Below are 22,253 nucleotides of genomic sequence, written 5' to 3'. Positions count from 1 at the left end.
GGACTGCGCCTTCATTTTCTAATGTTCAGAGAGAGATAGCCACTTATGTATTTGTAAAGTGTTCTTTTAAAGTTTAGCTACAACTCATTAATACATAGAAACTCTTTTCGATTGTGTTTATCAAACTTCTGAAAGCAAAACGCTAATTCACTTAGTATGACAGTATCATTAAACTTTATATGGCATGAAACAGGTCTGGGTGTTGTTGGGAAATAATTCAACTGTATAGTCACGCTTACTATGGAATGACCGGAGAACCCTGGGTAAATGTGAACTGTGTGGGATAGCGAAAATAAGTCAGTGCTTAAGAAAAATCTATTCAGCACAGACATAATTATTATCACCATAGAGTCCAATATAATTACGAACTGCTTGTGTCACCCCATGCGACGTGCAAAATCTATTGGCGCTGAACCTGCAGCATGCTCTCGCGTACCTGGTTCCATTTCGTTCAATTTCGGATCAGCGACATTTCAGCCTCCCGCCGTGAAAACATACTTGTGCTGGCTACGTAAGTAATCTCAAATTTTGTTTATTGCATTGAAGCTATGTGATATGTGAAGTGCGCGAGGTGATGCGAACATGGTGCGTGGCATGGCCGGGAGCAAAAGACGATGACAAAGATAAAGTGCTGCATGAGTTTGGCTGAAGCGCGCCGAGCGTCGCAAAAAAAAAAAAAAAAAAAAAACATCTGAAGAAAAGTCCACAAGAGACTAGGAGAAAAGAAGAGGAAGAGAAGAAGAACGGAAGAGTGGGTACGTGCCACGGTTGAAGATCATCTTCATGATCAAGGGAAGAAGACACTTCGGCGGTTGGAACAAGGGCATACTAATTTGGAATAATCCACCCATTTCTTGGCCAATCCCCCTCCGTAGGTAGGAGCCACAGGCGTGATAGGCTACAACAACAACAACAACAACAACAACAACAACAACAACAACAGGCGGCTAGGGTGCAGAGGTGTGAGCTTGACGGCTGCTTGGACCCGGGCTTACGAGGCCTCTACCTGGCCGGCTCTGCATTTGCCAACGAACTGGCATCTTCCCCCAGCAGGCTGCGGTTTGCTCGACAGTGAGCGCTCTCCGGAAGCTGGACGACGAGGCGCGGAAGAGTGGGCTGCCAGGTGACTGGGCCTGGATGCCTAGACCTTCCACTCGATCACAGCGGACCTGCTGGAGAAGCTCGAGAGAAGCATCTGACCTCTTCTCAACGGCAAGACCTTGGTTGAGCCAGCGTCACGCCGGCCGTCTTCCGTCTATAACTGGTGAACGCTTTACTTTCACGTGACCTCCGCTTGCTTGTTACCCCTAGGTATCTTAGTGAACTCTAGCTTTGTTCCTGAACTTATCCATGTATGTCGTGCTTTAACTGTCATTGTAATTTCTTTGCTTTGTTATTCCTAGTCCGTGTTTATATGGGAGTGTTATTTTCTATTGATAAATTTATCCTTGCGTGTGGTTTGCAGCCAGCCTTGTCATTTATTGGAAGCACCAAGGCGCAACACCTTGGATGCGTTTTGTATCACACTATAAGGAAGCTAACCATCACAAGCTAGCAGCAGTATTTTCAGGTGCATGGTACACACTCCCTATAATCAAATCACGCTATCCAAGGGTCTTGCACCAAACTGCTTCAATGTGTGGCGGTTTCTGCCGGAGCGTATACGATTCTGATTATTAAGATGACAACGCCCTGGCCTCGGCTACTGCGCTTGCTTTTCACCACATTGTAACCAGGGGGACATAAATCTGTCAAGAAAGTCACTGTGTAGCCACGGTTCCGTGAAAATTACATCTGGTTGACACTCAATTGAAACAAGCTCAAAGTGTCGTCTTAATAATGGCGCAAGAGCGTTCTTAAATAAAATTCAAAGCCTGCCATATTTATCGCCATAGTGCTACCCAAACAGGTAGCACTATGGCCATAAATATTTATATCTACCTGCCAACAACGTAAATTGTTGGCGTCGTTCCAAGCGTAAATGTCACCATTTATGTTGATTCAGCCAAAGCGTAGTGCGAATTTCTCGCTCCTTTTTTCTGGTCTCCACATCACTCTTCCATACGCGCAACATTTTTGGCTTCACAACGGGCTATTTATCCTCGTCAATGTAAACGTTTCTTCTCTTGATATTGTGATGGTTGCACAGTAACTCACATTTTCACTAAAGTTTCCGAGACTCAACACTACAGGTTTGAGCTGTATGTAGCTTTCCCAATTCAATGCATGCACTCAATACCTGTTACTGATATATTTATTTTCTATTGAAATAGCCTGCTATGACTTCATGCCCTAATTATCGCTCTGTTTTGTTCTGCTTGTAGGAAATGCCTCGAATTACAAGTATTTATTCGGTTGTGATTTTCCAATCGGCGAACTTTCTTTAATAATACAGTCATACCAGAATGCAGACCCAACATTTATTTCTTTGTCACGTGCAGTCTTTTTGACAAGTCTGGTATTGGGACACAGCTACTTCAACACGTGCAGTTTGCTGGTTCATTTCCGCTATCTCTGCTGTGGATTCTTTTGGCCTTCTATTGACCCTTTTCGCGGAGCAGTTTGTTTTAGAGAAACGAGATGGCGCTCACGGCGGCGCGCCATACCTCTCCTCAGCGACCACCCACGAATACGAAACCATTACCGATTTTACCTTGCTTCTGTGCGATCAGCTGTCGGAAATGCCACTGAGTTTTCGCTAAAACACTGCTCTAATCATGCTAGATTGAATCATGTGGATTGAAGACGTGTGCAGTAGTTGCTGCAAAAATAGTGACTAGCATGTTGAGGAATAGAATGGATGAATGTGGCCTAGTTCGTGGACCGCTGCTGCAACTGTCCGAACGTGTTACCGGCACTTCGTGATGTACGGCTTTCCTCGAGGATACAGAAATTTGCTCATCCGCCAGCCTTGTATCGCTAACCTTCAAAGAAAGGGCTTCATACCCAGAACTTCGGAAAGAGTGAGTACCACTCGTTTAACAATGACAAAGGGAGTAGAGCCACTTCCTGTCATAGTATGTTTCGCGCACGTTATCTATACACTTCTGTCCCAAATGGCAGGAAAACTTACGGCCACTCTATCACCGACGTATCAAGAATAAGTGAATGGGCGCACACTTGAATATATGCGCACGGTATACGCACGATAAATGACGGACTACACCTATCGCGCACGAATGGTCGAAGCTGAATGTTTCGTGACGGTCCACAAGAGTAAGCGAGTTACTAGCTGTAATATATATTTGATACAAGGTATTACAATGTACAAAATAGCTACGTTGCAAACCTTGTGCGCAGTAACAACAAATCTACCGAAACTGAGCACACCCGCGAGCGATTAGGCAGAAAATAATCAGATAGTAGCCTCACCGAGGAACTTCACTGAGTTAGAAACTGACAACCCACTACTTCAAAATTTTGCTGAATAAAGAACAAAGAGCAAAACACACTGATCCTGACTGAATTCATAATCGGAAAGCTTGGATAGCTTGGAATACACATTTAGCCCCGCTTTTAGAACAAGCACCGTATACGCTGCTTGCGCCGTTTGGACATAGCTTAATGAGCTCCGAAAGCGCTCTTGCATGTTCTCTGAAGCTGTGATCAAATCATCGTGTTGTCCACATAGTCACCGTCTACGACATCTCCGAAAACAGAAGTTTTATAAACCGCGCCGGCGTCATAAACTTCCATTCTAAACAAGGAGGCAACGGAGGCAGTTGATGCAAGCAATGGACACGTTACCACGTGATGAAATATGGCAGCGCCCACGGGATCACCGCGAAAAGGGTCAATAAGTTGTAAAAGTAGGGGGTACGTTTCAGGACGTGGGTTAGTTTAGATGCATGCCTCTAAATGCAAAGCCGCCGTTACTATGGTAGAAATGCTTGAAAAGGGTTTGAGTTTGAAGAGTATTTGAGTTTCCTCGAAACATTATTTCAATCCGACGCAATCATGTCCGTAGATTGTAGTTAAGTCGTACTTTACAATTTCTCTGACAGATTTTAGTTGGAGAAATCCAATCTTTGTTCACAAACTCCTTGCGCCACGTGGAGGGCCTGTGCGGTCGGGGTGGTTCGGGATGAATATTTGCGCCAGAGATGCCTCGTCCGCCGACGCGTACACCGAAGCCGGCGCAGAAACCAATGCCGACGCCTGATTTTCTGCGTCACGGGGTCCTTAACGATATAGCGTTAAAATGAATTCACAAACGCACTCAACCCACATGACGAAGCCACGAAAATAAGAAAGGAGTCATGTTGACGTCCGATGGCGCGCGCGCTAGCCGAACAGCTCGACGGGGCTCAATTGATTACACACACGACCCACACGGCCCAACTTACTGGACATTCCTTTCGCAACCTCCAGTTGCCAGAAGACCTCAAAGTGCACAAAGAAGTGCTATTTGGGGTTTATATATCGAATGTGCTGGTGAAAAGGTTCTATATACCTATGCACGAGCCCTATACATTTGCATGGTATTTTCAATGGGATTTTACAGCTCTTTAATATACGCAATATTTCGTTATAAGTGGCTCCGATATATCCGGGTTCGACTGTATACTATCCGACTGTATACTATAGGAGCACATAATATGCCTCGTAATTTCGCCTTCACCACATTGGCCACAGGCTGCGGTATTGGTTATTCCTATGCGGAAGGTGTAGGCATTGGTGAACGCCACGACCAATCATGTCCTGCATGAAATGATCAGATCTCTTCGGAGAATTTGTTATTGTAAATGAACGCTTGAGCTCGAGTTGCGGGTATGCAGTCACGTATTTCTGACTGTACGCAAATTCAGCTGTGATAACGTGCATTTGCCTGCACATGTACGACCGTTATTCAAAGTGGGTCAATGTAACATGTTCATCTGCACGTGGCTTACCACGCGATAGTGCCACAATGACTTGATATTGACACGTATACATGTTTATCTTTCACCGGTGGCAGCTTTCCACCGGCTAACAAAGGTTAAACGTTATCGCTCGGCGCAGGACGCGCCTGTATCGGAAGTTTCTAGAACGTTATCGATGCTTCTTTTCGTTGCCTGTTTTCACCGACGCTTATGTTATCTGATTGTGTGACCGACGCGAATTGTCTAGAACTTTCTGGAAGACACGCGGGCATCAGGGATTAATCTGGAACCTTCGTTGACTCAGGTATAAAAGCCGACGCGTCTCGCCGCTGATCAGATTTCGACGACCGCCGACTGTGTTCGCCTCTTTCGTTGTGCTTCGAGTGTAACTTGCTTTTGTGGGCACAGGTTCGCCCAATAAACAACCAGTTTCGTCATACACGGTTTTACGACTGTTTTCTTTACCGTCACTACTACGTGACAATAGAGACTTTTAGTATTGCGGAAAATGCTTGCGTTAGCATTAGCGTGTTACGCACGCTAAATCTTTGCGGAACGCTGTTCGATAGAGTTTTAGTATAGCGTAAGACAACGATGCGCCGCTAAGCGCAAAACCATCTAGCTGCGAGTAGTCAAGGCAGCAAACTGAGCAGCTGGACAACCAATCTAGCCGTGTGGATCCACGCCAAGCCTTGAAACGAGCCTGCATGTCAAGCGCTCGGGCCGAGGGTGCCACCATGTTTGCAACGCTAAAAACTTAGCGAGCGTTTAGCGTCTCCGCTATATTTGAAAAATAGCGGACGCACGCTACCCGCAAAACTGAAATAGCGTTCTGAGCATGCGCAGTCTGACCCCGCTATTTTATTGCGTTTAGCGTGGTGCCATTTCCGCAATACTGAAACTGTCTAATATTTACTGAGCAGTGACGCCATGTCCCTTCTCTATAGGTGGTGTATTACTTTTGCAATATCAAATACCAGCTGTCGAAATGAACCACGACAGAAAACTCACAATATGGTCTCTAGTACCAATTTGAAATGACAAGTAGACCATTGGTGTGGTTGTTCACCATTATTAAAACACAGTACTACATACGAGCTTCATGTTCTGCTCATATCGGTTTCGTCCAGTAGGACATTTTGAAATAATTGGTGATGACTTTTGCTTAGGTAGACCGACAACTCAGTGCCCTACAACTTCATGTGATCGAAAGTATTTGGGTCTTCCATTTGGCCAACGCACATGCACTGAGTACACTTCATAGGATTGGGCAGCCGCAACACCCTTAGACATCGCCTCCATTTCAATCAAACCATCATTCGATCGCTTTTATTCGGCTTCATTCGTGGGCGGACTGGCTTACTTCACCTTACCAATGATAATGACTTCCTGTGAAACGCTGCGAATGACGCATGGCTACCGTGCAGAATGATTACCAGGCCCGGTGCATCAGACAGTGCTTCTATAAAGACTACATTTACTCTCGTAGGCCTAACGTTCTTCTGCGTAGTAAATCACAAGTGTTATTTTAGAGAACCTCGTTTAAAGTCAGGGGCTTAAGTAGTTTTTATACTCCCTCCACAATGTGAAAATATGCACATTGCGTTTTAAAGCCCCTGTAGCTGCATTGCTTCGCCATAAAATAAAGAATCGCATGACAAGACGGTAAGTGACGTAGGACACATAATTGCTACGCCGCACACCTGTTTATGGTGCTACCGACGTTCGGGCGCATTGTACATTGTACAATGAAGTTCAGTACATTGTACGCTCTGAAGGTTCGGCTGAGGTAGTTTTATGTTAAGCATGCTCTAGCAGAAGGCTCTCACTGCAAACACATGGCGGAAAAGCTGCTTTTCATGGCTCTTCTATGTGCCGCTTCCTTGAATATGCTAGAATGCAACTGCTGGGGTTGTGCAAGACGGGCGGACAGCATCAGAAAGGTAACTTTCTTACCGCGAAGCCCAGATACCTCGTATTTTGACATCTATGCTCAAAATAATAATTTACAAGTTCTTACACCCATATCATCCATTTTATTTCAGCGGCACACCCACAGAATTGTAACCGGACGAGAAAATATTGAGTCACTCTGGCGGAGGTTATTGAAACATTTTTTAATCATGGCTGCTGTTTTATTGGTTTAGACGATATAGCAGTAAATAGGGTAGTGTCATGTTTCTGCTCGGTGGCCGAGGTTAGCTATGAAAATTTTGCTGGTAGGGCCACCTCTATACAGTCTACGTTATCCTGTCTGATTTGAGATTCACCGCAATCTATTAGAAAAAAAATGGCCGGACTCTCATCTGGAGCGCACGAAGTAACAATGAAAGCAAGTCAAATAATTATGGTCCCAGCACGTGCAATGAAAAATTTAGGCGCGTAAAGGGTTCATTCCACGACGTATCACATTAGGCAATAAAATACCGATATGTATATTGAGTCACTCAATATCCTAAATACCCCGCAATCTTCAAGTGCCCTAAAATTCAGCCGAGTTCGAAATGTAGCTTAAATATTTATTAAAAAAAAGCAACTGACGCAAGTACACAATTTCTGTTTTCTTCAGGGGTAATTTTTCACCGACTAGCCACTGCTACCATGTCATCGCTGGGCACAATACACACATTCATATATAGAAATCTTCCGGAATATCGTCGCCGATCCTATTGCGAAAGAATATTATCTGTCATCAGCTGCATGCGCGGTGCGAATAGCGGTGCTCATTCTAGATTGTAGCTCAGCACCAAAAAATATACTGCATTATGCGACGACAAAGTAGTTCCTTAGGACAACATAAAGTTTCTTGTCTGTCTGCCTGTCGGCGACGAGTCATGCATCAGCAGCCTGAACCACAGATCAGATTTCGATGAACGATTACTGTGCTTGTTGCTATCGTTGTGCTTTGACTGTAACCTATTTCTCACGTGTTCGCCCAATAAAGAGCTAGATTTCGCTACTCACGGTGTTTTCTGCAGTATCATTCTGCACCGTCACTACAACGTGCAACTATGCTATAACTCTTGGGAGCTTTCCAATCCCTGCACCTTGAATAGGATCTCTTTTTATTGTTTGTACAATTTGCGTACTACAACTACAACAATTTCTTGAATTGGCTTTTAATGTATAATAATGCTTATGGTGTCCAAATGACCGTGCATTACTCTTTCTCCTTTACTAACGCTAACATTCCTCCTGCACTTTTTCCCAGCGTAGTGCTGATGGTACTCTCGTAATACAATAACCGTGTCTTCGTGTGCAGAATCTATTTTGTCGCTCTAGTTGTTACTTTTCAATTGGCGGCTTAACTCTAAAACATAATTTTGTTCACCACTTTGACCTCGGTTGCTAAAATATTGAAGACTGTCAGCAGGAACTCGAGTACACGTGACTGGACTCCATATTCAATACGCCACCCAATGAAACATCAGAGGAAAACAAGAGTAGTTGTGGCGTCCATGAGGTCGGTGCAAGTTGCCAATTTATCAAAATAATCACAATGCGAAACTCACCACATGCACAAAATTAGTCCCTACGTTTATTTATGTTTTTATACGCCAATATCCCAACAATCGATATACTATAATTATGAGTTATGGGTTAAAAGATGGTGGCTAATGTTCAGCGGCGGAATATGGCAGGTGGTCTTGTTGAATATTACTGTTGAAAATATCAATTCAATGCTTGCGGGCACATTAAAATAACAAGTACACGATTGTCTACCGTGTAGACAAAAATAACATTGAAGTGCGCTGAAATGAGTCTATAGCTGACACTTAGGGCGGACTCCCTACAGACAGTTTCCTTTCATGCTTGCAACATAGGTTCTCAAGAGCAGAGGCATTCTTCATGCGAATGCGCCGCAGGGCATGTGTCGGCTTGCCGTCACTGCCACGTGCTTCTTGAGGGTCATACTTTTGTCTTGCGAAATGTCCACAGTGTACTTGTCGCCTTCGCTGTCAATGAACGAAATGACGCACCAGCCATAAGGCGTATCACTTTGGTGGGTGGGCCTACTATCCGATCACTACACCGTGATGTACCGTAAGATAAGCGATAAAGTTTTCCCAACTGAGCTCGCTCTCAAAATCGTGCCAAGACCACTAACCGATGCTGCTGTTGAGGAGGGTTTGCCCTTTCCCATAATTTAGCGATGCAGGAGCTCCAAGCACCAAGTATAACAATAGCGATCGTGGAGTTCACTTCGTCATCTTGGCCTCTTACATATGTACAAAACCACTTCCTGTCATATTTTCACCTACATACAAATATCTCTATCACGCACGAAGTTCTTTACTGAGGTAAAAAGATTCAAGCACCTTCACTTCCGTTTAATGAAAGTCGCACAATAATCCCCTGCAGAAATCAGAAGCACGCAATGCGACTGCAACAGCTGTGCGCACGGAAGAACATGTTGCCTAATTTCTAATAAAATCTGTCGTTTGACAACCTTTAATACTATCTGCCGAAGTAGCTGGATACCCCTACAGCCAGTTCATTTTTGTGACATTTCTTAGGAGAAGGTCGCTGTTGATATGATGGGTCTCATCGAGCATGCTCTCATTCGCTGTCTTTATGCGCTAACGCCTAATATCCTCACAGAAAGGAACAGGAATAGTTTTTACAAGTGTGGATAGTATAGATACCGCTAAACGTTTTCAGTATCTAACCACCAGTGGACTTGCTGCAGCGCTACGAAAGAGTGCTCGTATCGAAATTGGTGTTAATCCCGCTCACTATGGAAATCTGTCTGATGTGCACAGATACTGTGGCATTATGCAGGTACCTGACTATTTGTCTTGTTTGGGGTTTCGCAAAACGATACCTGGTGGCCGAACGTGTTCCTGTATATTGAGTAGTTGTGTGTGTTGGTAGGTAGCGTAAGTGTGTGTAACGGCAGCAGAAAACTAATTCGTAGACGGTCGTACGACGGCGATGACATTATTTTTAGGCAGCCGTCAGATGCGAGCCTACGACATGGCAATCGTCGCATTCTGATTCTTTTAATTATGGGGTTTCACGTGCCAAAACCACGAACTAATTATGAGACACGCCGTAGTGGGAGACACCGGAATAATTTGGACCACCTGGAGTTCTTTAACTTCCTCTTAAATCCACGTACACCAGCTTTTTCGCATTTCGCGCCCTTCCAAATTTGGCCGCCGTGGCGGGGATTTGATTCCGCGCCCCCGTGCTTAGCAGCGCAACACCATAGCCTCTAAGCAACCAAGGCGTGTTGAAGTGTAAAACGAGTGGAAACCCGCTAGGTGGAGACAAGTAACTAAATGAAAAATGAGACATCCACCCATTCGTAGCAACTGCTCTAATGGAAAGCCATGGGTTCCTCGAAATAAAAGCCTCGCATTTGAAGAAAAAAATGTTTTCTTGAACTGCGAGACTTTTCTTTCGAGGAACCCGTATGGGTTTTCCATTGAAACAATTGCTACGATTGGGTAGAACTTATAAGCTAGAGGTAAATGAAAGTGGAGGAATACACTTGCTGCCTGTGGGAGCAGAACCTACAACCTCCGGAACACGCGAATTGAGCTAACAGTCGTGCTACGGCAACGGCTGTTCCCACGTCCGTATTCTTGGATTTGTGTCTTGTCTAGAAGATCTCACCGAAGGTGTGCTAGCTAGCATCACACTTCTACCGCAATACCGAAAGCAAAGCTAGCATTATCCAGTTTGTTCCTGCGTTGCTTCGAAAACATTTGTTGTTGTTTTACTTCTGATGATGTGCGATAGATTGTACGGCAGGTGCAGAACACTAACCCGAATTTAACAGTGCGTTGCTGCGGAATATTTGCTTACTTTTGTGGCTCAAAAATGCCGAATAGTTCATTTTCGAATACAAGGTGTATATAGCGTACTACCTATTCGTAATCACATTCGTAACTTCGAATATTAGCCCACGCCTAAATAAAATTTATTATGACGTCTCGGTTGGGACGACGTGCATTATGTCCGGGAGCTCGTCAGCGAACCAGCGCAGCACACATGCGATGATGATGATGATCACATGTAAAGGCGAAGAAGAGGTTAGGAAAAAGTATGAGGATGGTGGTGATAAAATATAGATGAGGAAGTTGTGCGTAATAAACGCCCACAGTAACCCCCCCCCCCCCTCCGTAAAAGCGGCCATCCTGGCCGGCCGTCATGAGGGCGACGTGGACAAGATCGGTATTGCAGCAATGGTGGTCTGTGGGGGCGTCGAGAGGCGTCACGTGATAGTTAACAGGCGAAGTCTGTTCGAGGACTATGTACGGCCCGATGAACCGTGGCTGCAATTTTTAACATCCAGGGCTGCGAACAGCAGTCAGGAAGAGGACCTCGTCACCAGGTCCAAAAGATTCAACGCGATGAAATACGTCGCAAGAGTTTTCCGGGCTTGTTGCCTGGCCTTTGTCTTCAGCCGAGCACACTGTCGACAGTGGTCGAGTCGGGAAACGTACTCTTCGCGCGATGATAGAGATGAATTAGCCTTGGAGGTGAAGAATGAAACATCCAGAAAGAAAGCAGGGGAGCGTCCATGAACGAGGTAAAATGTCGAGTAGCCAGTGGTGCGCTGCACGGCCGTATTATAGGCGAAAGTGACGAATGGTAACAGGGGATCCCAGTTTTCGTGGTCTGGTTGAATATAAATGGCAATTATGTCGGCAAGTGTGCGATGAAACAGCTCAGTCAGGCCGTTAATCTGAGGGTGATAGTTCTTGTGGGTGGTGCCGGAGGCTCGAAGAACTTTGTTTAGCATTTGTGAAAGGAACGCATTTCCACAATCACTGAGCAGTACACGGGGAGCAGCATGGCGTAGAATTATGAGTTCAAGAACGAAGTGAGCAACTTCCGAAGCAGAGACAGTAAGCACACAAGCTGTCTCAGCGTAGAGCATCGGATGGTCGACGGCAGTCACTATCCATCAATTGCCAGCAGTAGTGACCGGAAGGGGCTCGTAAAGCTCAATCCCAACGACCTTGAATGGGGCTGTGGGGCATGGAATTGGTTGTAATTGGCCGGCAGGAGCAAATGTTGGGAGTTTGCGACTCTGGTAGGGACAGCAGGCACCGAGGTATGTCGTGATGCTAGCAGACAGACCATTAGAAATGACTTCGAGTGCGGTCATAGGTTTTATGGAACCCAAGGTGGTGAGCGGTAAAATCATCGTGAAAGGCGTTGAGGACACGAAGTCAAAGAGAGCGTGGTATAACTGGCACCCAGCATTTCCAGTCAAGATGGCAAACGAGGCGATGCAGCACGCCATTGCACGAGCTGGCGACAGAGGCGCGCGTTAGGTGGACGAGAAGCCCCAGAGAGGTGATCTATGAAGCGTTGACAGTACGGGTCAGCCAGCTGACGAGAGGTGAGTGGCTGATCATCGTCGAAAGGCAGTTGGTACATTGAAGTCCGGGAGGAAACCGTAGCAGTGTCGGTCGAACTGGTGACGTGCGAAGCCATTGCAGAGGCGTCGAGGGGGGCCGTAGGAAGCGGCCAGCAAGAAAGAGTGTCGGCGTTTTGGGGTTTCTTGCCAGACTGGTAAATAATTTCGAAATTATTCTTTTAGAGGCGTAAAATCTTGCAACCCAGGCGTCCAGACAAGTTCTTGGAAAAAAAAACGACAAGTTCTTGAGTGCGGAAAGCTAGCATAAGGCGTGGTGGTCCGTAATGATGGTGAAATTACTGCGGTGGAGATAAGGGCGAAACTTCTTTATCGACCAAACAACAGCCAGGCACTCTTGCTGAGTGATAATTTTGTTCTTTTCGCAAGCGGTGAGTACACGGATGGCGTATGCAATGACTCACTGTCGCGAAGAGATGTCGCGTTGCAGAAGAACAGCACCTATACTGTGGCCGATAGCGTCTGTGTGTAGGAGAGTCCGTGCGGCCTCATCAAAATTTCAAACCGCAGGTGCAGACGTGAGGTTGTCCTTCAAGCATGCAAACGCCAATTCGCATTCCTGGGACCACAGAAATGGTACGCCGGAAGCTAATAGCTTGTGTAACGGAGCTGCGATGGAGGCAAAGGTGTGTATAAAAGAACGGAAATAAGAAACCAGGCCAAGGAAACTGCGCAAGTCTTTGGGCCTGTCAGAACGAGGAAAGCGAAAGACTGCACCAATATTGTCAGGGTCCGGCTGAATGCCATCACTGCTCTCGAGATGACCCAGGATCTTAGTGGCTTTGCTGGCGAAACGCCATTTCTTGGTGTTGAGCTGAAGACCAGTGTGGGCGAGGCACGTCGAAACTTCATCCAAGCGTTGCAGGTGCTGGGGAAATGTGGATGAAAAAATTACAATGTCGTCCAGGTAGCAAAGGCAAGCCTTCGATTTCAGGCCACGCAGCACGGCGTCAATCATGCGCTCAAACGTCGCGGGCGTGTTGCAGAGCCCGAAAGGCATTACGTTGAACTCGTACAGTCCATCGGTGGTTGTGAACGCCGTTTTTTTTTTCGCTGTCGTCTTCGTGCATAGGGATTTGCCAATAGCCGGAACGCATATCCAGGCTTGAAAAGTATTCCGCGCCTTAGAGGGAATCAAGGGCGTCGTCAATGGCCGATATAGGGTATACGTCTTTCCGAGTTATCTATTTGAGCGTCCAGTAATCGATGTCATTGCTCACGGAAGCATATTTTTTGCCGACCAAAGCAACAGGAGATAACCAAGAACTAGCCGAGGGGCGAATCACTTTGCGTTCCAGCATGTCCTAGGCCAGCGGTGCCTTGAAATAGGGGCCCGACCACGCGAATTGCCCCGTTTTAAGAGCAACACAGTCTTTAGTGTAAATAAAGTTTTGTTGATCTTCTTCTTCCAAGATGTCGGCGACGTTGCCTTCCATGATTTCCCGCTCTGCTAGAGAAGCACGGTACGGCCCGCGCCGCCGATAGATGTGTAGTCAGTCAGAATTCGATGTTCTGCAACGGTTGTTTGGCCCAAGGTCGACGAATGGACGTCGCAAGAATTAGCATGTTTTTTCAACAAATCAAATAGCTGTTGCGTGTGCGCGGGTGTCAAGTCAGTGCTGATGAGTGCTGTAAGGGCGGCAGCCCAAGAAGTGTCACCAAGAGAAGGGTCCCCAGAAGAGACTGGCGTGAGTTGCAAGACGCATACAGGGTCCAGATCGGCGACGCATGCAACGGTTGTGCCTTGCGGAAGTAGCATTTTTTCTGGTGTTTCGTTCGTGGCAGTGACCAGTGCAGTAACATGGTAGAATCTAACAACTCGTGATGTAAATCAGCGTAGGTGAAGAGTAACGCCGCCCTTGGTAAGAGGCCCCACTGTAAAAATTGCGCTCACACACATCGTAGCCCCGACGCTCGTCTTGGCGCTTGCGGCAAAAACGTGATATGTGGCCGCGATAGCAGCAATAATAGAGCGTTTTAGCTGAGGGCTTGCTGTCCTCTCCGCTCAGACCGGCATATGCTAGCAAATGCCGCACAACTGCTTAGCGGGAACGCTATTGCGCGTGCGCACAACGATCATACCGGCAGCGGAACGAAGACCGCATCCCTCGCTCCGCTACAAAGCCTAAAACCCCTCTATACAAAAAGTAGCGACACTCCCCTCCTCCGCCTTCCCTCCTCCTCGTTTCTCCTCTCTTTCGCGCTCCTTTTTCGACCGTTGCGCCGCCTACACCGCTTGAAACACGTGCACTTGTTTATCTTTCGCCGCTGATCAGATTCCACGATCGCCGACTCTGTTCGTCGCTATCGTCGTGCTCCTCGCGAGTCGGTCGACGCTTCTCGGGCGAAAATCGCGATGGAGCGTGATCGTAAACAAACGCAGCCAGCGCCCGGGGGCTCGACGGTCCACGTGATGCCATTAGGCCAATACCAACGCGGCGTCGGCCTCGGACAGGGTGTGCGAGGAGGCGGCGGCATTCTTCAAAGCGTGACGCTACTTTTCATATATAGGGGTTTTAACAAAGCCGATTGAGCGGAGCGTCACAGCGTGTCTACTTAGCCTCTTCGTCGTTTTGCAGCCGAGGTGATAGCGCGTCGCTCGCGTCTCGGCAAGACGCGCTTATTAAATGCGAAATCTACGCAGTTCCCTGCAGTATCTCAGAGCGTGAAATCTGAGCGGAGTGGAGCGTAAGCGGCGCTCTGCTAAAACTGTCTATAAGCACGTAGGACGAGATGGACGCCAAGGTGGGTAGTAGCGGATGTTCGGTGTACTGGGTGACAGTGAGGTCAGATGGGTCGGTGAAGACTCTTGCGGCGTTGACGGAAAGTTAACCGAGGGCGCAGGAGCAACCGACGCGTGAGTTGGTAGCGGCAACGAAGAGGTGACGTTGCTGATAGGTCTGGCAGCAACTTTCGCATATGTCGGTAGTGCGGTAGTCGGTAGTGCGTGAGGGACAGAAGCTTGTACTGGCGCAGCGCAGGTCAATGACGACCGTTCTTCCCTGAGAACGTCCCGCACGTAGAAGGCGAGGGTAAGGCCATCGATTGCAATTCTTCGCGTTTGAGCGTGCGTATCAGTGTACGTAGATCGTGGTCCATAGAATGAATATCCTCAATGGCGCGTTGCAGGTGTACTGACTCGAGCTTATCGAGGCGCTGACAAGTGGTGACGACGTCAGCGACGGTAGCCGGATTCTTGGTGAAGAGGGTATTGAAGGCGAGGGTCCCAATGACTTTGAGAATAACATTGAAGAATTCACACGGCGGCAGAGTGCAAGGAGGTCCTCGATGTACGAGGTGTACGACTCCCCCAGGTGTTGTTTGCGAGCATCGAGGCTTTTCTTGGCGAGAGTGGAACGAACGGCCGGTCTGCCGAATACTTTGCGAAGCTGGTGCTTGAAGCGGGTCCAGTCGCTCAAGTCAATCTCGTGGTTAAAGAAACATGTCTTCGCCACACCAGACAGACAGAAGGAGAGATGGCGGAGTTTAAGAAGATAATCCCACCGATCGGCGGAACTGACTCACTCATAATCGTCCAGCCAGTCTTCCACATCCTCTCCGCGAAGACCTGCGAATAGATGGGGGTCACGCTGGTGGCAGTTAAAGATAAAGGAAGGTGATTGTGTCATATATAATCGGTCGCGAGCAGATTTTAACACAGCGGTGAAGTTACGTTACAGTGGTCTTCAGGAATGAATCTACAAAACAAACTTGCGGACGTAACTTATGCCCCTCCTGCAATGTATAGCTGGAAGCCTGACCCTCTGAGTACGGCTAGATTCCTAATAAATACCATCAAAGGAATGTGACACATTCCGTTAATGTCTCGTTATACAAAGACACGACGCGAAAAACTGATCTGAATACTAGCAATTTTAGGAACGCCTTGCTTGTCAAGAATCTGGCCCTCTTGTGGAAAATGTTGGATCACAATCAAACAGGATGAATTTTGTTGGCTTGGTGCGTTGCCGTGAAACTTAGGATTTCCTTCACGAATGACTGATATTGCTCTGTCGCACTTCTTCGACCTCCAGAAAATAGTGCTCGGCTTTGCCGATCACGCAGATTCACACGGTGCCCGAACCGTAGTGTTTATTTTGCATGGAAGTATTGCATTCAACTATTGCAACCATTTTTTCGATGACTATGTGACTCTGATAGGAGTACTTTCATTTTTGTTTCAGTTATTTTCTACGACAGAACCAATATGGATACACACTACCTCTCGATGGACCAATTTAAAATGTTTAGTGGACGTGGTGGACAGCCTGGAAAGAATTTCCGTAAACTTCACACGATTGTGTTACAATCACGGTCACAAGTAATATAAACATTAGCATGCAAAAATATTATGAATAACAATTCGCGCTCCGTTTATTTACAGGGTTTCTAGGACATTACAAGGAATATTTTATGCGGATCGAAAGAAACACATGGACGTGAAAACTTCTGGTACGTTCTACAGTTGAGCGGTAACTTGGCATGTTGAGCTGGCGGCATATGATACAATTATCAAAAAAGCTCAGAATCGAGGATTGCGTCTCCACGTGCTCAATACTTACATCCAATAGCAAAATACTTTCTGTATTTTATTAGGTAATACACATGTCTGTCTTTTCCAGGTTCTTCATTTTACAGTGTCCAATAAGTGTCACCAGGGAGGAATATTATGACCCTACTAATGTTTCTTTTTCCATAGAGTACCATCTATCCTCCATTTCCTGCAATTTTATTTGTCAAGGACAACATCATAATAACTTGAGTGGCCAAAACTGCGGTGTTCTTGCTCATACATTGTTCCACGTACGAAAACATTGCCATCCTCCTATCCTGCATGAAGTGATAGTATATGTTTGTGGTGCCAAGCAAGGTAAAGTGACCTTAATGTACCGCCTCGAAGTAACGCTATCTTATAGCTAAGAAAACTTAGTTTTATAAAATTTGCAAGACAATCAACGAAAATTGTATTTAACGCACTCTGTATTTGAAGAAACCTCGTCTTCCCTTACAGGTCCTATATTCAACTTTCAAGAGGATCTGCTCTTTATGAACGATGATTCCAGCTGTGCAGTGGTTATGGTCACGACGAATATTTGTGGTTTGTTTAATATATTTAACGTTTTTTTTCTGATTGTTTGAGATGACTACAGCTCTTTCAGAGGCATCTCGATCTGCCTGTTTCCGTTACCAAAGGGCATCTGTAGTTATTGTGTATATATAGGTATTCATCACCATATTTTTCATTAACAATTATAATTTAAACATTCTTTTATTTTAAATAAATGTTTCCCTCCTAATTCTGTTATTTACGCGATGACTTATGGTCTCCTACCGAGCTCTCTAATGTTAAATGCTGGATTATACGCCTCCCACCCGTTTTCAGCAGTTTTCTCTGTGAAGCTTGAGAATGAAAAACAGGAAATAGGTTAAGGGTTGGGAATATCCTCACAGGAAATTTTTATACAATAAAGAGCGCCTAGGGCATGGCTGATACATCGCTCAAGATGAGTGGCCTTGCACATATGTGACTCGGCTCGCGGCACCGCTCTTCATTCGGCATGTGGTAGATATTTTGTGCCTTTACTTTGAGCAGTGCAGAACATGTTTTGTAGTATGGACTCCCTGATAGAATATGCCTCTGCAGCCGACCTTCTTGCATCAAAGAACTTTGATGCAATAAGGTCGGTCGGCTGCAGACGCATATTCTATCAGAGAGTCCACAAAGAATTTAGCGACTGTTTCACTAATTATCTCTCGAATGCATGCTAAATTAAGGTTTTCGTTTCCTAAACCACGCTTACCATGCAATACTGCGAGTGGTAGGGAACGTGCGCGGCCTTGATAACTAATTGAGCTGCACAGAGAAGGATTTTGGAGGTTCCGAGCACTTCCTCATAGAGGCTTTGGATTGTAAATGCTAATTTTGTTCTTGATCAACAGACGACTTGCGTTTGTCATATTGCGTTTGTAATACATACGGCTCCAAATATCACAACTCACCACACTATTCTGTGATGAAAAAAAATAATATGAAGAGAAAATCATTGAAGCTTGCGTTGTCAAAATGTCCAGAACCAATTTTATTTGCAAATTTCATTAAAAACCTACATTTGTTTTAATGGCCCATTTTGTTAAGAAACATTTTGCGAAGACGACCACGTTGTACTGTTATCTTATCTTCGCGATGCTTTCGTCAAAGCACCACCAAAATTTGATATCAGCACATAGCAGTACTGCGGCGCGCACACTTTATTTGTTATTTAATGACGCATATCTATTATCAATTAGCTGATTTTTGTGTGGGTAGGCTTCAATAAGATGTCATAAATGATCAATGCATGACCTTGCATGTGTGTATTTCTAGCGTCATATGAACACGAATAAAGATGTAGTTCATTATGTACGCTGGACCTATGCGTATGCTAGAAGTGGTCGTTTGTTCTCGAAGAGTCTGTGAGTATATAAGCCGACTGGCTCTGACCTTTTTGGCTCTTCCTTCGGGGAGTTCTACCAGTCGGAGTCCTTCGCATGCCAAGCCTACAAATGCACCACGGGATAACTGGTGTCCCGCGCACACCGGAGTGGAAGGCAACAATCGGACGGATCGTCTGGCTCGAAGTATAAGAGGCCAAGCTGCGATACATACCGCTCTAACGGACGCCTCTCCGACACCCGGCAGCACACCCAGAGATATACTTGAGACACAACGACTAGGAAGACGAACCAAAGCACAACCTCAGCCCAAGCTGAACAGGCGACAGGCGAGGGACTGGCATACAGACAAACACCTAACCACACTTAAATTGACTCCCCAAAATGTTTCCCTACAAACACAGCGACAGATGTCCATGGTGCGACTCCACCCCGACACAAGAACACATCACTTACCAATGCACGCAGCGTCCGGCAGACGCCGTCTCGCCGCTACTTAACGACACACTTAACAATTGATCGTGGGAGGCGCGAATCTCCGAACTGGACTTGGGAAGGCAATTGGCGACCCTCGACCAGGCCCGGCGCGCCGCAATAGCCAGTGGGGCCCTGGAAGACGACCTCCACCCACATTAACCAAGCACGATCTTTATTTCAATAAATGTTTCTCTCTCTCTCTCTCTCTGTCTCGAACAACATATAATGTTTTAACCAATATTATCGAAAAGTATACTTATTTGCTGTCTAAAAACATTCTCAGGTTGTGTCAGGTAAAGAGACATTAAGGGTTACATCTACATAGACATTTTTCGCTCGGGTTCCTTTTTTGCCGCTGGCCAAAATTTAAATGTCAAATATCGCTACAGTAAATTTAAATAAATGAGAATCACTTTTCTTATTTTATCCGAATATTTATTATTGGAGATTTTTGTTCTGTATTTCATAACGAATTACACATCGGGGAAAGCAGCAATCGACCAAAATGGGGTATATGTAGTGTACAGCTCTGGCAGATAGCATCCGATATAAAATAAAAATAGGCTAAGCGCATTATAGAATTACATGCGCGCCCTGTAGTAATATACGCGCGAAGCTTCTAACGAAAATACCCACGAGTAAATCATGGAACAGATTTTCAATGCAAAAAAATGGCTGTCTTCGCAAGCGAGGCGCCATTACATCGAATGTTTCAATCACCTTGAACCAAATGCTGAACAGATTACTTTTTCTTTATTGCGATAAAGGCTTGCCGTTAAGGCATAATTCTTTATGTGTATATGTGTATTATATATGTGCTGTGAGGCCTGTGTTGTGTATTAATTGAAGCACAACTGTCTTAGTTGTTCACTCAGAAGTTGTTACCTCTTTCGGAATGTTTAACCCGTTTGTTTGAACAGAGGCAAGTGTCAATATATTGCTCGCAAGCTGAAATAAAATATTACTCTTGAAATTTCGCACGTCAAAGTTTAGCAGCAAATAACTGTAGTTTGAGCAGCTGCCCTTTATAAGATAATGTGCAATAGTAGTGCTTTCAGCTGTTCTTCTTGTCAAAGTTAAGACAATTTTCATTCTTTTCCAGGCAAACGTCACAAGTATGACCTGAGAATTAGAAATACGTTCATCACAAAGACCCCGCACAAGAATTGTCTGAAAGCATTCGAGAAGTACGAGAAACACGCACAAGTTATCTACGACCCAAGCTGCCAGCATATACTTGCGAAACTTGGAGAGTCGAAGCCGTACGAGCCACAAAAAGAACGTTGCATAAACGAAGTTCATTGACGCTCACGTGTAATCACTGCCTGGAAACTTCACAAATTCTCAGAACTGAACCAGTTTCTCAGGACTGAAATTCTCAGGACTGAACCAGCTTTTATTGCGATAGCAATTATATGGACACTCAAAAGCAGATTTCTGCCGTCGGCGTCACCGTCGCCGTCGCCGTGATGTTCCGTATGACGTCAATGGAGATGAAATCGTCGCCGCGCGCCGCCGAACGCTGTATGTGCGAGTGAAAGGGCGCGATGGACGCGCTCTTTCACGGGGAGTGAACGCACGGCGGAGAACAAACGCGCGTTCTGCGCCGTGCTTCCTTAAGGGCTGCAGAAGTAGGCGTCTCTTTCCTCCTTTACAATCACCATATATGTAGAGCAAACGCGCCTTCTTCCGACGCGCGAGAGGCCGTGGGGAAGGGGGAGGGGGGGAGGGAAGGGAGGCGACGTTTAGCTGCGGCACCAAGTGCCTATTTATATTTTTGGCGCTGAGCCGTGCTCCCAAGGGCTGCAGAAGATAGCGCCAACCTTTCCCTTTCCCTCAAGAACCACTTATCATCCTATTTATATCAGAGGCTCCGGCAACAGTCACCAACGCCGCAGGCATTTTGAGCGAACGCGGGCAAAACGCCGACGGCGTCGACAACAGTTCTGCGCGTTGCCGGTGCTGCTGCATGTCCAAGTTTATACAGCTGATAAAGCTAATATCATTACTCCGTATAGCTCTCTACAAATTTGCTATCGCAATTGATGCTTCACCTTTCAGGTGAAACTGCGACAACGTTTTGAGGAAAACGCTGTTTTATGCATTGAAGCACAAAGCTAACTGGAACGCCTAAGCATTTTGTCGGACACATTGAAAATTAATATCTTGAAACTGGTTCAGTTCTGAGAATTTGTTCCAATTGAGTACGCCTTGCCAACTCTGCGGCTATAACTCGTAGATTGCAAGGTGTACCTTAAAATAAAAAACTGAAAATATAATTAGCAAAATTATGGTAAGTATGGTAACACAAACAACGCGCACAACTGTTGCAGACGGCGGCGGCGTTTTGCCCGCGTTCCCACCGAACGCGCGCGGTGTTGGGGACGTCTTAATGAAGAACGTGCCAACCTTGGCCGTACACCCTATGGCGGTTTACCGTAGCGACCATAAGGCCATGATCCCTGTGGTGACTAAATAAGCGAAAACCATCGGATCATACATATTGCTCATTCTTTATTTGTTCAAATAACCAATTACATCATCACACCTTAATAGTCATAATTGGAAATACATAATTCCCACCATAGCACAGCTTCGCTGGTCTTCCATCTCCACTTCAGTGGCAGAGCTCAGAGTTTTTTTTTTAATTTCGTAGCGTCACCATACCCACAAAAAGAACATTGGAATAAAACCTTAATATAGCAAAACTCACAAATTTTGAACTTTTGTCTACACACAAAGCTTTAGACGGAGACCAGCTAATAACAAGCTTTGCACTCGCGTACGAGAAAGAAAATTGGCCGAAATAATGAATATGTAAAAATCAAGAAGCAATGCGATTGATAACAATCCATAAACTACTCTTTAGATTGGAAATTGTGGACGTCACTAGTACATGATGCCACGTCGGCTCCGTCGGAAATCGATGAGTGTTGTGAAAATTTGCCCTACATCCACCCGAAACTGGTCTCACCGTCTCCGTGAAGTTGCCAGGAACCTCTGGATACCATATTTGTCCAGGTGGGCCTTTTTTCAGCAATTTACGACTGGTTGAAACTCACGCCACGCACGAGCCTGGCTAAGCC

At 45.8% G+C, this 22,253-nt stretch overlaps 1 protein-coding gene across 1 annotated transcript; it reads left to right on the top strand.

The window, feature by feature from the left end:
- Positions 1-6,651: 6,651 nt before the first annotated feature.
- LOC119458304 (uncharacterized) lies at positions 6,652-20,472 on the top strand. The gene is made up of 5 exons (XM_049671560.1): positions 6,652-6,805; positions 16,443-16,579; positions 16,643-16,710; positions 17,270-17,356; positions 20,270-20,472. The coding sequence occupies exons 1-5, from the start codon at positions 6,701-6,703 to the stop codon at positions 20,470-20,472; spliced, it is 600 nt and encodes a 199-aa protein (XP_049527517.1). The 5' UTR covers positions 6,652-6,700.
- Positions 20,473-22,253: the final 1,781 nt, after the last annotated feature.

Source organism: Dermacentor silvarum, chromosome 7 (assembly GCF_013339745.2).
Source record: "Dermacentor silvarum isolate Dsil-2018 chromosome 7, BIME_Dsil_1.4, whole genome shotgun sequence".
Classification (NCBI taxonomy): Eukaryota; Metazoa; Arthropoda; class Arachnida; order Ixodida; family Ixodidae; genus Dermacentor; species Dermacentor silvarum.
This window is presented reverse-complemented; position numbering and strand designations above follow the sequence as displayed.

Coding starts and splice junctions, on each gene's coding strand:
- LOC119458304 (XM_049671560.1), top strand. CDS start 6,701: ATGGCGGAAAAGCTGCTTTTCATGGCTCTTCTATGTGCCGCTTCCTTG. Junction 16,711..17,269: donor CATGGACGTGAAAACTTCTG/GTACGTTCTACA, acceptor CTTCCCTTACAG/GTCCTATATTCAACTTTCAA. Junction 17,357..20,269: donor GGTCACGACGAATATTTGTG/GTTTGTTTAATA, acceptor ATTCTTTTCCAG/GCAAACGTCACAAGTATGAC.